The following is a 16,191-nucleotide window of genomic DNA, read 5'->3' as shown; positions in this document are numbered from 1 at the left end:
CTATACTGATCAATGCCGTGAAGGGTCGCAGTGTGCCGGAGCCAATCCCAGCTTACTGTGGATTGAGGGCAGAAAACAACCTGGTCAGGTCTCCGATCCATCACAGGGACAAGCAACCACACACACTCACATTCACACCTATGGGCGATTCAGGTTCACCAGTTGGCCTTACCTGCGTGTTTTTGGACAGTGGGAGGAAACTGAAGTATCTGGGGGAAACCTTTTGGAATAGGATTGACGATAAATACAAACACTTTAGTGGGTGATGTTAATGTCAAGTTGAGATGAGATTTATTGTTTCAATAACAGGGCAGCTTCTCTTGCTCCAGCCATCAACCAGCCACCTTTTTTTTTTTCTCAATCACATGATTATCTGCATTTCCCACCAGCAGCATTTTGGAAGTGGAAAGTGAAGCATTTAGTTCATTTTGTTGTTTTTGGTACTTTTTTTTTACGTCAACTTTTGCCCTGAGTTCAAAAGACATAAAGTAATGAATTTTGTCAATAAATTTTTCAAATCCTATTTGTTAATTGCATAATTAACAGTATTTTTTCTTACCTGCTTTCACATTTTCGGTGCATTTAGTTTGGTTTTTAGGAGGGATGTATTGGAATTTCATAGCACGAAATCTATCGAAGTAAAAAAAAAAAGATGAAACAACATCGAAAGACGCCCGGAATAAAACTCGAAATTGAAAATGGCTTCAAGAAAACGAAGGGGCGCTGCACTGTGAGACTCATTCAAACTGATTCAATGAGGAAACACTCTCACTTCAGTGAAAATGGAAGACGGAAAATGGACGCTCCTGCATACACTCCTCTCACACTGACAGTGTGCGACGGTGCGGGCTTCTACAAGAAGCGGTCCCCCGTCAACAACAGACGACATGCTGTCTGCAGTCCGCTGCTATGTGGCTGTACGAAATGCATTGTTAATAAATGCTAAATACACCAGTGCCCGAAGCTGTCCAATAAGTTAAAAAAAAAGTTAAATTCTTGTTGTGGCCTGGATGTGCGGGGTGATATGTGAACAGTTTTTGATCAAGCCGCCATATGCATGATCGCTCGTAATAGGCGTTCATCCGTTACCGTCCGATTCAGCATTTTTCCTTTTCCTACAAGTGTGTACCATATCGTAAAGTTTGACCATACAGAGACGCCGCATATTTCAGACTCTGGACGCATATAACGGATTGATCTCGAACACCATTTCAGCTATTTAAGGCCGATACAACCAGCAGAGTCAGTTTTGAGGCAAAAGTTTTTATTTTGAGGCCGACATTCGTCAGAAAAGATCTCTTCCCAGCTCCGTGTCTCTGCTGCCTAGTTCACGTTCAAGGCAGCTTGGACTTGACAACGCCAGGCGTTCAAAGACACAAATTCACAATGTTTACCGGAATAATTAAGGCGATGACAAAATGAGACACCTAAAATAAATGTGGGGTGTCTGTGAACCTTATGTAGTGTCAAACCAATTCCAACCATGTTGTTTTCCTTTTACACAATTCGCATCAGGAATAGCTTTAAAATATGTCCGTCTGTCCAGATCTTTCACAGCAGACTTGTTTTCCTTTTCATTTCAAGAACAAGTTACAACAAAGCACCTTTTGAGATTTTATGTTTCTGTTTGTATTGTAGTTTAAATAAGAAAAAAGGGCTGTATTGTATTTTTTACTGAAGATAAGCAGCAAAAACCTTTATAACTTTATGCAAGTCTGCATAAGGAAGAAACTAAAGAATATTTAATTTTTGCATTTCTACTGTTAACAGAATTGGTATTTATTTGCACTAGCCATAAGTTACTTCATGTAAACTTTAGCTTTTATATTTTAAAGAGGAGACTGGAAGAGGATGGCATAATGTTTGATTTTTTTGTGTGCATACAGTAGGTAAGAGACTGAGCAGCAGAAAGGTCAGGTTTTTTAGGTCTTAATTCGAACCAAAAGTATAAAAGCACCACTAAGACCAAAGTTTTTTTTTTATAATATCGTCATTTACTAGAAATAATTTTAAAAAACAAAAAACTGTGAGATTGTTCATTTTAACATCAGATTTCATTCTTTATTTTGGTAGCAAACCCAGTTTTTACTGTCAAATTGCTTTTCATCAAATCGATTATCTTCATCAGGTCATTTGTTTGGATTTTTATTTCGTATCGTGAACCATGTGTCGTATTTCTTATTGTTTCATGAGTTTTATCATTTCATTACACCCTTATTTCTGACCAAATCAGAACGAAACGCAGCCCTTTAGTCATGCTAGTTTCTTGTTTATCTTCTTTTTTCTTTTTAAAGTCAGACTTGGATTCTTAACCTTGAACCAAAACATGGTGACAGAATTACTTGATGCAACTAAAACATGAACCAACAAATATGTGCAGTAAGTGCCTCTCTGTTTTGATGCCCGTCACATTCCGTGTTTGGTTTATTTAGTTGTTGTTGATCTGTACTCTTTATACTGTGTCTGCTTCAGTCAGAGTTCATCTAGAAGTGGTCTGCTTGTTTATCGGGAAACCACATTTGAACGGCAGTGTTTGCACTTGTCTGCCAAATCAGTAATTTTAACTAAGCAGTAAGACCCCATATCAAACTCAAATTGATAGTATTCTTGATCGTTCACCACTACATCATAAAGTCACCCACCATCACGCCCTCATCATTCAAACACAGTGTTCTCGTGTTAATCGTCTCTAACAATTCATTGTTTCAAAGTCAAACTTATTGTGGAAAAATGCAAAGTTTTGCTACTTGAATCAAGGCTATCATGTTTTGGTGTTCAAGTACACTGACTTCCTTCTGGATGAGCAAAATGTGTGTGTGTGTGTTTTTTTTTTTAAATCTTTGAATACATGTTCCCACAAGGTTGTTTCCATTTTAATATGAACAAAAAACTTCTTGAAAGGAAAAATAGAGAAGAGTAGGTGTAACATGGCACATGTCAGTGTGAGTGAGACACTTTTACAATAAAGTTGCACAGCGATGATAAGACAGTGATGATGAATCATATATGGATCCCTGTCGTGAGATGAATGTGTTGTTTTTTTGTTTTTTGTTTTTTTTCCTTGCCTTCTCGCATGTAGGTGGTCCTGGACATGACATTTGGAGGTGGTGGTCATACCAAAGCAATACTGAGCGCGGCTCCTGGAGTCACCGTTCTGGCCTTAGACCGAGATCCCACAGCCATCTCTCTGGCCCAGCGGTTAGCCGAGCAACACCAGTAAGTGATCCATCGAAAGGGATCAACACAAGCCGAAGCCTAAAACTGCACTGTGACCAGATGAACGACGGCACTCTTATCAGCGTTTGATCATTAATCTGTAGTTGTCCTCGCTGACATCTTAATACTTTTTAGCTGAGTTTGTTTTGTGGCCATTATTTCCTAAAACGACGCGTAGGTTTTGATGTACAATGGCACGGCGGTTCTCGGTATTTCTCACTTCTTCCGTGAGCCCGATCAAATGCTGCTTGCCAAGATACAGCCCCTGAGTTTCACTGTCCAATCAAATCCATTCTTCCTTCTTAACTTAAAGCTTTTCTCCCCCCCACGCAAAGCTGGTGGGCCCGGCATGTCATTTGTCAGAGTAAGGGCCCACGCCTGCAGTGTGAGGGAGATGCTGCCTCCCACAGAAGATCTATAAGTTAGGGGAGGTGAGGGGTGTTAAAAAGTCAAGAGAGAGAAAGGAAAATGAAAACATGAGAGAGAGAGAGAGAGAGAGAGAACAGGGAGACACGAGGACTCAATGCCAGGGTGAGAGGGAGTGCGTGTGTGCATGAGCAAGGCGCGGGTGGATGAAAATGAGATGTTCCTAAGACCATGGCGTGGGAAGGAATCCTTTTACGTAGATTCTGGGGAAACCTCTCTCAAGGGAATCTGCCAGAGAAATGTGCCTGTGAGCAGGGAATGACAATTAAGAGAGAGAGAGAGAGAGAGCGGGCGAGTCGGAGAGAGAACACTGTATTCTGTCAGCAGCAATATACCGCTGCTGTAAACTCTTCCACGCCTACTCCTGATGCAAGTTGAGAGAGGCTAGAGAAATCTAGCAATTAACCAATATTATTGGAAGCCTGAGTAAAAGACCCTGCCAGCCTACGCAGTGCATCCACACAACAGGGTGAGAGGATTTTCTCTCTCCTCCGTGCTCCCATGTCTTCAGGAACGTACAACCTCATTGCAAACTGTTGAGTGTTGATGTTAGCCTGAACACAGTTTTGCAGAACAGCGAGGATAATTACATGTCAACAACATTAAAAACATGTTGCTGATATATATATATATATATATATATATATAAAAAGAAAACGGTTGTGTTACCTGAGTAATATTCACGTGTGTCTTTAATGGGATTTTTTTTCTGTGGCATGTTGTGCCTCGCTATTCTCTGCACCATTTTTCTTGTTGCTATGACTTCCCTGTGCTTGAAGCGCCACAGTAGTTGTGCTCAGAATAAATGATATAAATGAGAAAAAGGAACCAAGCATAAATGAAAAGGCAAACATAACATTTACATGGGACTGAACACAGACTGTGATCATGTTTGACATTATACCATGTGCTGTGTTTGCTATCGTGTCAGTACAATGGGAGCTGCAGTCCGGTTGAGTTGGATACATATGTATTTATTGTATTTATATTCAGATTTTCATCTTTTGGGATTCTGTTAATTCTCCTACTCTGTTCATTTTGGCTCCCATGTGTATTGCATTTTTTTTTTCCTCCCAGTTGTATGAGCTTTTGATTCAAGAATACATTTTTAAAGATTTAAGCCATGGCCACATAAATTGTACATTTTTCACAGATACAATTCAGAAAACGTCAACTGTCACCAAGGGGTGTAAAACATGTGACCTGCTGGACAAAACTGGCCCGTTGAAAAGTCCAGTCCAGCCCGGGGAACTGCTGGAATTGTAAGGAAGACCGTAAAGGAAAAGTACGGTTTAAACAGCTTTCACGTTGTTTATAGAATGAAGTCGAACAATATACTCACCCAGAAGGCTTTTCTGATCCGAACAGTGCTTCGGGAGAAATTTAGATCCAAAGTCGAGCGGCGGATATCCGTATACGTCTAGCAGACGGGGCATCGGTAACGCCGTTCCTAAAACGGCTTTAATCGTCCAAAAACTCACTAGTTTCACCAGTTTTTCATCACGGTCCGCTCACGCCTCTCCTCCGCGAAAGCCCGGTGTCGAGATAAATGTTTTTGTTGTTTTGTTGACCTGTGAACTGAAAGCTTTGTTTACGGCTGCCGCGCACATGCGCAGTACGGCAGGGGCTATCGGAGGCTACGCAACAACTTTCTTCTTCCAGTTTAGTGTAAAACGGACGAATATCTATCGGATGAAGATGTTGTGGACGAGAACTTTGAACATGAAGGGTGTCCTTACAGTAGACAGATGAAGAGCTCATCGAAAGGCGAGCGCAGAGGCAAAGAGAAGAACAGCTGGCCAGAGCCGTACTATATATTCATGTCTCCAGCTCTGACAGCTGAGAGTGGATTTTTTTAAGCAGCGGCACCTCGGTGAGACGGAGCTGTTCAGCCAATCAGGGAGCTCTATTCCGAGGGTGTGGACAGGTCGACTCGGAGCTGATCGGTGCACCACACACCACAGGATTTGCAAATCGGAAATATTAAACATGTTCATTATCTACGATCTCCCCTTCCGACGCCTCCCGAGAGGCTCCGACCGGAAAAAATCTCTCGGAACACACCGCGCACTACACGAAGATCGGACCCAAACTCATTTGCATACTCCCGATAATCGGACCTTGTCGGCTTCTGTCGGCTTCTGTCTTCCCGATCATCCTGTAGTGTGTGCTGGCCTTAAGTGGGCTCCAGTGCTGACTTTCAAAAAAAGAAAAAAATTCAAAGTTAATACTGAGTATACAGACACAGTATGTAAAGAGACCAGTTAGCCTGTAGAAGCGGTCAAGGTACACCTTTATTCCCAATCCGTTCTCACGTCTTGGGGTCGATTCTGAGTCTTGTCCAATTCCACAAAACACATGCAGACCGGACTGTCAACCTCCCGTGCCCCTTAAATAATCAGTGAAAGAGTGAAAAGCTGTGTCATTGTTCTGTGGCCAGGATGGGATCCAGTTTTTTTTCAATACAAAAAAATAACTTTTTTTCATGCTTTGTCGACTGCAGGGAATATAAAACACCTCCGAGACCCTGAAATGGTAATTGGATTTCACTTAAAGCACTTTTTCATGAACAGCCCCCAAAGAGCTTGACACTGTTAATAACTGTACACACACACACACACACACACAAGAGGAGGAAGCTGCCATGCAAGGTACCGAACCCATCCATTTAGAGCAACTTGGACTTCACTGTCTTGCTAAAGGACACTTCCACGTGTTGACAGGGGATGCGGGGAATCAAACTATTGCAACAACACATCATCAGTAGGGTAAAACTGACCTGTCTAAACCCAGCTCACGTTCTCGATTAGTGGGTGAACAATCCAGCGCTTGGTGAATTCTGCTTTACAATGATTGAGAGAAGATCACTCTGCAGGCCAAACAGTAGGTGACAGCAATAGTGCAGCACTATAAGCTTGCTAGACTGGCTGAAATAGCTTTTGTATAGAAGTGTAGTGAAGTTTTTAATGTAATTTCTTGAAACATTCAAAACTTTTTTGGTGATGACTCACAACTGAGAATTGTATCTTCAGTTTGCATGTGTTGTGCGTGTGATCAGCTAAATACTGAGTGACACCAAGCACGATTAAGTATTGCCGGCATCAGTCCCTGTTTATTAAGTAATCTGTAATAAACTATTGTTTTTCAGTTATTTTGCTACGATAACAGTAACCGCTTTCACAGTACTGTCTTTGTTAAGTGCTGAGCTGATTTGATCTTTATTTCTCCACTATTAAACTGAGACTGAGTCATAAATAATGCATCTATTTTTTTAGATGTTTCAAATCACAATGCAAGTTGGTAATTAGTTTGTTAAATTAAATTCCTCACAGTATTTCATGTGATCATCACCTCATATATTCATATCAGTGCAGGCAAAAGGAAAGTGTGTGTGACTTTAAGTCACACACACTTATTTGTACGCAGTTATTTATACGCACAAACATTTAGAAGATAAGGCTGTAGGAGCATTGTCTGATAAAAATCAGACAATGCTCCTTTTTCCCTTTTTTTAACTTTCTTTTTTACCCTAGCAAAAGCTACTCTAGCAAAAGCTAGGGTAAAATAAAAAAGCTACTGAAAAATATCTGAAAGAAGTAGGCTTTTTTGTGCACATAGAAAAAATGTTAGCTTTTTTAGTTCAGCTCATTGGAAAAAGGGAGCAAAAACGAAAGTGTTTATATTTTTCTTGAGTGTGATTGAGATCCGTCAGTCTGGAATGAGTTGCACAGCCGTTTGTGAAGCTTCAGGACTCCGGGGTGGGAGCCGTTATACACAACTGGAGAAAACATAGAACAGTGGTAAACCTTCCCAGGAGCTGCTAGCATAACAAAATGACCCTGAGAGCACAGCGACGACTCATTCACAAAGAAACTTTGAAAAGTTGAATTTTCGGAAGGCGTGGGTCTCATTACATCTGACATAAAACTTACACAACATTTTAGAAAAAGATCATCATTCCAATACTCAAACATGATGGTAGTGTGATGGTTCAGACACTGCTGTGCTGCTTCAGGACCTGGACGACTTGCTGTGATTGACGGAACCATGAATCCTATGGAGGATTTTGGAGTGGCCTAGTCAAAGTCCAAACTTGAATTGGATTGAAATGTTGTGGCATGACCTTCAAAAGTCCGTTCATGCTCAGAAAACTCTCCACTGTTGCTGAATTAAAACAATTCTGCAAACAAGAGTGGACCAAAATAGCTCTAAAGACATGTGAAAGGCTCATTGCCAGTTACATAAAATGCTTGATTTCAGTTGTTGCTACTGAGATGGGCCCAACCAGTTATTTGGTTTAGGTTACAATTACTTTTTCCACTCAGAGCCCGGTAGCTTTGATTTTTATTTTTTTTTCCTGAATAAATGAAATCAATTGGAATGTTCCCAGCTGCAGATACACCTTCCTGTCAATGGTTCATTAAACGCTACCGGAACGTAAACATTCTCAAGGTTCCCAGAACTCTTTGCGGCTCTCCCAAATTCCAGCTGACCAGTCGATTGTAAATTTTGACTCACCCAAAAGCCAAAAATGAAAATAACTCCTCTTTATCTCAGCTAAAGTTTGTAGAATTCTGAAGTTCTTACAAAATTAGTCATGATGGGATCAATAAAGACCAGATAAGAAGATAATCTATGATCGTAACTTTTTCAGAGAGTATAGATGACCTTGTTGATAAACTTGAGTGTCGCGGACTGAGAAAATACTGTGAGATCTGCAGAAATGTACTCGTTAAGATCGAACAGCGAGAAAAAGAACATAACGGCATTTGTTTGTGTGCGCGTGTTCACGCCGAGCTCCTTCTGTCTGCTTCCGCGAGCCACCTGTCCACTTCAGACGCGGAGTTGAACTGCTTCATATCTGGACCCTCCAGGCTAATGAAGAGCTGCCCTGTCAACGTGCCTACGGCGAGGTTGTTGTTTTTCCAGTTTGACTGCATAAACGGGCAGCAAAGTGTGCAAAGCGTACCACAGTCGCTGTTTTCCCAAACAGCACTGCTGCTTTTATGGTAGTGGAGAGATGCCGAAAGCACGAGCGCCACTCATCAGCTCACAAAGCATTTCGCTGGTCACACGTTATGCTAACTCTGGTTGGCTGTCAGTGATTGTCCGCTGATGTTTGTCCAAGCTTTAAATGTTAAAGCAATAGAGGACCACAACAACAAAGGCAAAAAGAAGGAAGGCAATGGCAACCACGAGTGAGGCAACTGGAGGTAGTGCTCATGTTCATGTTGAGAGAGAGAAACTTTCAGTGAGCACTGCAGGTTGCGTTGGTCCGTGAGTCCATTAAACACCTCGAGGTCTCACACAGCTGCTCTTCGAGAGCATCCTGCATTTCTTATTCATTTCACATCTCAACACTGCCCCCTGTGGCTGCTTTTGGTACTGCATAAGTACCCGTAAGTTTTCATGGAGACCGACGATCCCATTCCATCTGGACCCCCGACTACCATGTGTTTGACATGCCTGGTTTAGAGGTCACAGATCTTCAGACAGCTTCTGCCGCAACACATTGATGAGGGAATGACAAGTTTTTGTTTTGCATCACCCTGGTCTCTTCTCGTTTCTGTCTTTATTTGCATTGTTTGCATCCACTGAATAATCTTTGACAGTCAAAATCTTGTCATGCTTTAAAAATGTGCTCATATCTAAGACTAAACCCTGCCTAAAACACTCAAAAATAACGCCACGCTAAATCCAAACCACACCACGAGTCTCATTTCAAGTCTCATTTTGCATTGTCTTAGCAACCACCTCCAGAAAGCCAAATGAAAACTTTATAAACCTTGTGAGGAATGTTTACTGACATGTTTATCTTCAGCGTACAGGCAAGTGACAAACAAAAGTGTCTTTTTCCTTTTTTTTTTTTTTTTCTTTTGATGCAATTTTCTCTTGCAGTCTGAGAAATATAAACACTAATGAAACCTTTAATTGTCTTGCTCTGCTCTTCCATTGCGTGTTGTCTGTTGCTGGTTTTATTGTGTAACAGTGTTTCGATTGATTAGTAAGCACAAGCCAAGTCGTCAGTTCCGAGTAGACGTGAAATAGCCTCAATCAGTCAGTCACACGTCACAGACGACGTCCAGGGAGGTGTTTATTTCCATATCTGGAAACATTGGTTGTCCGTGACGTAACGTTTCTTGATTATTCAGAGAGCTTTAAAAGAAAAGGAAAAAAAAAAAAGAAAAAAAAACGGGAGGTGAAGATGATGATTTTTTTTTTTTTAAGTGGAGAAGCAGCAGAGACTATTACAGATCAATTAGAGGAAACACTTGTAAGCAATGATGGCAAGGCCACAAGTGAGTTCACAGCCTTTTAGTTATAAATTCACAGCATTCCTGTAGCTTTAATAGAGAACAAATAAGCCACAGGGAGAGCTTTGATAACCGTCTTCAGGTCAACCGAGGTAATTTGGAGAGAGAGAGAGAGAGAGAAAAACAATTTTAAAGACTGGCCTCTGTCTCTCTGTTTGTATCCTTCCACTTCTTTTTATTTCTCTTCTCTGGACTGTAGATATTTTCATCACTGCTCCCCTGCTGAAAGCAATCAATCAGCATCTTGTCTTAGACTTCAGTGACGCAGGTAAAGGAACTGAGCAGGTCAACACAAGGGAATATTTCAGGCTTGATTTGTGAAGAGGCAGCATGATGTTGAGTGAGCATGCGCCCAGGCTGAGGCTGCAGCGAAGGTTCCTCGTGTCCTCACAGAGTGTACTCTCCATCTCCAGATGGACAAACGCTAATGTTAAGGCAGGGAGTGGTGTGCTAAAAAATACTATGTTTTATGCAAAGTAAACCTTGTGCTGCTGCATCAGACTTAATTACACCATGGCTTTATCATTTCTAATAGATCGCAGTTAAAACAGGCTTGATAAAATCTTAAATCAGTGGTTTGTTGTATTTTCCGATCCATGTTTTTTAGACAGATTTTTTTTCCATTTCCTTCTGAAAAATTACTGAAAAGATCATTTTTATCGAAGTTTTTAAAGGCCACACTTCTTCATATATTCTCAAACCTCAACTCTATTGTCTGCTGAGCGCTTTGGCTGGTTCAGAAGCTCTGCAGACGTTTTTGTGCACCTCTGCACAATTAATAAGAAACCGTTCAGGCTGCATGTCGAACAATTGTTGATACTTTTCGAGCTGTTTCTTTGTGTTAGGAAATAAGAGAGCGTGTCAAAGAAGAGCACTTCAGAGCACAGAGAACATTTCAATCTCGCTGAAGTAAACCAGATATGACAGACGTATTGCAGTGCTGCGCTTTCTAAAAGCATAGCTGAAATGCTCTTCTTCACAGAACAAAGCACCGAGGCACCTTGAATCTGACCTGACGTACCATGTGTCCACAGACAACATTAAGGTGATTTTGCAGACAACTCAATTGATTGCATACAATGAAGAATGGAAATCAATGATTCTTTGTAAACTCTCGCAGGGCAGTACAACCTGACCCGAAGACCATGAAATCTGAAAAATGTTTTAGCTTCTGCTGAAAGCTGAAAGCTCTATGAATGTATTTTAGAAACCTACAGATCAGAGACAAAGGAGCGCGACATAGCAGGGGAGTAAAATACGAAGAGTTGAAGTTCACTTCCAAAGTCATCTCAGGTAGTCCTCAGAGAAACGTGAGGGTCCGTTCCATATTTTAGAATGTCACATGAAACTGGAGGGGTGTAAACTTCACAGCAAGGCTGAGAGGAGCACCAATCAGCCGTTTAATTTATCTCCATCCCTTTTATTGCTGAATCATTCAAAGTTTTAATCATGTGCTGTAGCTCAGACGAAGGTAAAACTCTGGACAGGACACACAGACCGATGTCATTGGTAGCAGATAGAAAATATAATGATGACTGTTGCAACACATCAAAACTAGTTTAACCCAGCATGTTCCCTATTAGTGGGTGTACAATCCAACACTTGGTGAATTCTGCTTCCCAGTGATCTGAAGAGCCGACATCGAAGGATCAAAAAGCGACGTCGCTATGAACGTTTGGCCGCCACAAGTCAGTTATCTCTGCGGTAACGTTTTTTGTGTATTTTAGTTCGGTGGACTTGGTTTTCCTGATTGTTGACTTACACTTCACGTTGTTTTTTATATATATATATATATATATATATATATATATATATATATATATATATATATATATATATATATATATATATATATATATATATATATATATATATATATGTATGTATGTATATGTATATATACATATCAACAAAATCATCTCGTGATTTAATCTGTAAAGCTTTCGAGGGTGCGTCAGTTTAGGGAAAATCCTGCTCAGCGTCAGGCAGATGCACCGAAATCCCACAATAACAAAAAAATTAAAAAATTTAAAAAATTGCACAATGTCGTAGGGTGCTACAACTAAAAATAGCTCAGATCTCTTAAGCAATTATGAGCCCACACTTGAACCTCAGCACATACACCACTGAAACTTGTCCTCTTTAATAATATAAGACCTTACATAAGACATTTATATTTCCAAGTCTGTGTCTAAGCCACATAAAGAAGTTAATAATTTAAAAATGTTATGTAACTGTTTTGCATATTTTTAAATCCTTCTGTGGCTTGCAAAAAAATACATGTTGTACAGGAAGTTGCAGTGTGTAGTGGAAGGCATGTTCATCACCTGAGTGAGTGGCCACTGAGGGAAAACGCAATTTCTAATAGTTGAAAGGTGATTTTGAGGATCTGATGGGACAGAAATGTCAACTTTGGTTGTCATGCTAGAACTGTGTTACAGTAGCTCGCTGCAAGATTGCAACCTTAAACACATTTCAAGATTTCACATCATCAGATGTACAGAAAACTAACTAATAATTAATAGGTTTTACTTGAAATTTAATGTTGCGTCAGCCTCCTGTTGGCTCATGGCCAAAACTGGAATTATTACTCTATGTTAGAGATTATTTGTAGCATTATTAACAACCCATTGTTTAATCATCTGTGAAGATTTGGACCCTACACATTGCTTTATAAACTCCAACAGAAAAAACAAACATGTCAAAAATAGAACAGTAGACATTTTTGCAAGATTTTGAGGAATGAGACATTAAAACAAATTTCATTGCAACTTTGAAATACAGCCAAATGTAAAAAGTGGAGACAGTGGGTGGAGCGCTCCTGAGGAGGAAGAAGCAGAACGCAATTGTGCAGGTGATGAGGGAAAACAACAAAGCCTTTACTATAGATTTTCCAGCAAATTAATCAGTGTGCAGGATAGTGAATTACAACGGCGAGGCAGAGGAAGGCCCTGGCAGCGTGGGTGAGGTCCTCCCTTGGTATTTTGTCCGCAGTGGGTTTTGAAATAGAGGGCCTGCCAATTTGTGTTCTTACTGAAAACAGCCCCAGTTAATCTTAAAAGGAGGAGGAATAAACGCAAAAAGAATTAAAAAAAAAAAAAAAAAAAAAGGCAAAGTTTAAAGTTGAGTGAAGGAGTATTTTATATTTCAAGAAAAGGTCAGTCTAAAGGTGTCAGTCACTAAAATACTGTCTTAAGTCATCAACAGAATCCTCAAGATCACATCAACACCATCCACCCATCCATCCATCCATCCATCCATCCATCCATCCATCCACCCGCCCGCCCATCCTCTCCTCCCTGGCCTGTGGAGGTTGGAGTCGATGCTGTACCAGCTGACATTGTGTAAAGGGCAGAGTACATTCTGTGCACCTTTTCATCACATAGCTAACACACAGAGACAATCATCCAACACCTTCACACCCACGGCCACATTAGAGTCTCTAATTAACCCAACTCGAAAGTCTTTGTACTGCCTGAATAACCCGGAGTGCTTGAAGAGAAAACCCACACTGGAACAGAGGAAACATGTAAACTCCATAAACGAAATGTCAAGCCTGGCAAACATGTTTTGTTATGTGTGCTTGCTGACCAGATAGTGACCCGATGCTGACGTATGCCTATAAAAGAAATGAATACGCTGCAGATCGTTTTGTCGGGCTCCGGTTTGCAGGGTTTCATATTTGGAACAACATTAACCCACATCAACAGTAAGATTTACCTCCTCATGCTCTTCAGGAGTCTAATCTGATCGTCAGAAGAGCAACGGGCCGAGAATTAGCAGTTTTTGATGAGCAGGGAGTGCATTTCATGGTCTTACTTACACATGGTAGGCATACACGAATCAACAAGCCTTCTCCTCCAGATGGAGGTTTATGTGTTGGGAGCAGTGACTCAGTCTGAGCACAGGTTGCAAGTTGCTTCAAAGATGGTGAGAGATCAGATTTAACGAGCCATTAGGAAGTGCGTTGCCGCCATTTGAAGAGAGAGATATTTAGATTCAACACAAATCAGACAGTGTTAGCAGGTATTACTGCGAGGTTTACGCACGCGAGATGAGTGTTTTAGTGATACTGTTTGAGTTAATTATACAGTAGAACAACATCATAGAAAAACAATTTTTTTTTTTTGTTAAGATGGCCTGCAGTAACAATCAATTAAAGGTAAATAGGAAGTTGTAATAAAGAAACCACAAATGTAAGACAGATTTTATGTGGACGTCCAACACAATGACCCACATAATTGTGAAGTGGAAGGAAAATGATAGATGGTTTTCATGTATTTTTTGTAAATAAAAAAACTCAAAAGTGTGTTATACAGAACTATTCGTGCCACCCAAATTCAATACTTTGTGTTTGGAGAATGTTTGTAGCAGCTTTGCACATCTGGAAACTGATGTTTCTGCCCATTGCTCTTCACAGTACAGATTCCAATTGGATGACGGTCTGGACGTTGACTGGTCCATTCCAACACATGGATATGTTTTGATCAAAACCTTTCCATTGTAGCTCTCACTGCATGTTTAGAGTCGCCGCCCTGTTGGAAGGTGAACCTCCACCACAGTCTGAAGTCTTTTGCAGACTCTGACAGGTTTTCCTCCAAGATTGTATTCGGCTTCATCCATCTTCCCTTCGAATCTGTCGGCCGTCTGTCCCTCCTGAAGAGAAGCATCCTCACCGCATGATGCTGCCACCGCCATGTGTCACAGTGAGGATGGTGTGTTCAGGGTTCAGGGTTCAAGGAGATGTGTGCTGCTGGTTTTTTTCTGCCACACATAGCGTTTTACATTAAGTCCAAAAATAGTTGATTCTGGTCTCATCTGGCCAGAGAACCTTCCTGCACATGTCTGCTGTGTCCCTGTCGGTCAATAATGCCTTTTATCTTCCACTTTTCCATTTGTCTATAAAGGCCTGATTTGTTGAGTACAGAACAGTTACCCCATGAACAGATGATCCCACCTGAGCTGTGGATCTCTGCCGCTTCTCCAGAGGTACCGCGGGCCTGTCGGCCGCTTCTCCGGCTAATGCTCTCCTTGCCCAGCCTGTGAGTTTAGGTGGACAACTGTGTCTCGGTCGGTTTGCAGTTCACCGTATTCTCTCCAGTTTTGGAAAACAGAAAAACAGAGTGCACCGGGCTCAGTGAAATATTCAAAGGTTGGGACATATATTCTTTTTTTTTTTTTTTTTTTTATAACTTAACCCTACTTTAATCTTCTCCTTAACTTTATTTCTGATAATGATGATGATGGTGATGATGATGATGATACCATTTGCTCACATATATCCTCTCATGGACGTCTGAGCTGCTGCATTTACATACTGAGATTAGCCAACTCTATGCACCAATGAGGTGTTTTCTGACGGTACTTGGTTACAGAGTAAGAGAATGAATGCTTTTACATGATGTGACACATTTCAGTTTTATATGTGGAAAAACAGATTCCATGTATCATTTTCCATCCACTGTACTTGTAGTTGTTTATATTAATTCTGCAATATCAGGAGTTTTTTTTTTTTTTTTTACAATCAGGTGCACCACTTGGAGTTAAATGTGATTTTCGACCACGTCAATGTCAATATGTGAGAAGCAGAAAGCAGAAATGTTATGTTTTGTCATTAATTATGCAAATTCTTCAAATCTTACACAAGCAATACACATTTCATTGTGTAGTACAACTTATTTTCATGCCTTCTGTGATCATCATATCATTAGTTAGAAGAAATAGGAAGAAATATTACCAAATTAATATATTTTTTTTTTTTTTTTTTGAAAAAGGGACAAAAAATAGTCCTTTTCCTCAGATAAGCCACTATGATTCTCATAAATCATTCAGGTAGATCCAGTCTGGCGGCCTTTGCAGGCCTTTCAACAATCAGAGTTGTCTGTCCTTGATGTAGCATAATGATCCAGGAGCATACGTATCCAAACATTTTGATTCACTTTGTAATAATAATGGCTCTGTGGCTTCATAGTGAAATGCCTGTTTGCCGAGAAACAGAAATGCATGCCACTAATTAAATGTTCTGAATGCCAACGAATATGTCTTTTTTGTTGCTGACATATCAACGGTGAGTTTGGATTTTTCTGAGACATTTTGGCCACAGCGAATGTTTTTTATTATCCCTGAGTCGTGAAATGCATCAGTCAGCAGAGGTTGGTCTCTCACTGAGATATAAAGCCTGTGACTTCAGCTTCTACACTGAAATGGTGGGCTAAGATACTTTGTAGCTGTGGGT

At 40.6% G+C, this 16,191-nt stretch overlaps 1 protein-coding gene across 1 annotated transcript in view; it reads left to right on the top strand.

Annotated features, from left to right (window-relative positions):
- mettl15 (methyltransferase 15, mitochondrial 12S rRNA N4-cytidine) overlaps nucleotides 1-16,191 on the top strand; it is a 51,862-nt gene that overhangs the window by 23,820 nt on the left and 11,851 nt on the right. Inside the window, exon 3 of the mRNA XM_030094776.1 lies at nucleotides 3,080-3,216. Within this exon, the coding sequence (XP_029950636.1) occupies nucleotides 3,080-3,216 (137 nt within the window). The remainder of the gene's footprint in view (nucleotides 1-3,079; nucleotides 3,217-16,191) is intronic.

Source organism: Salarias fasciatus, chromosome 1 (assembly GCF_902148845.1).
Source record: "Salarias fasciatus chromosome 1, fSalaFa1.1, whole genome shotgun sequence".
Lineage (NCBI taxonomy): Eukaryota > Metazoa > Chordata > Actinopteri > Blenniiformes > Blenniidae > Salarias > Salarias fasciatus.
Note: the sequence above shows the minus strand (reverse complement) of the source record. Positions and strands in the feature narration are given on the sequence as shown.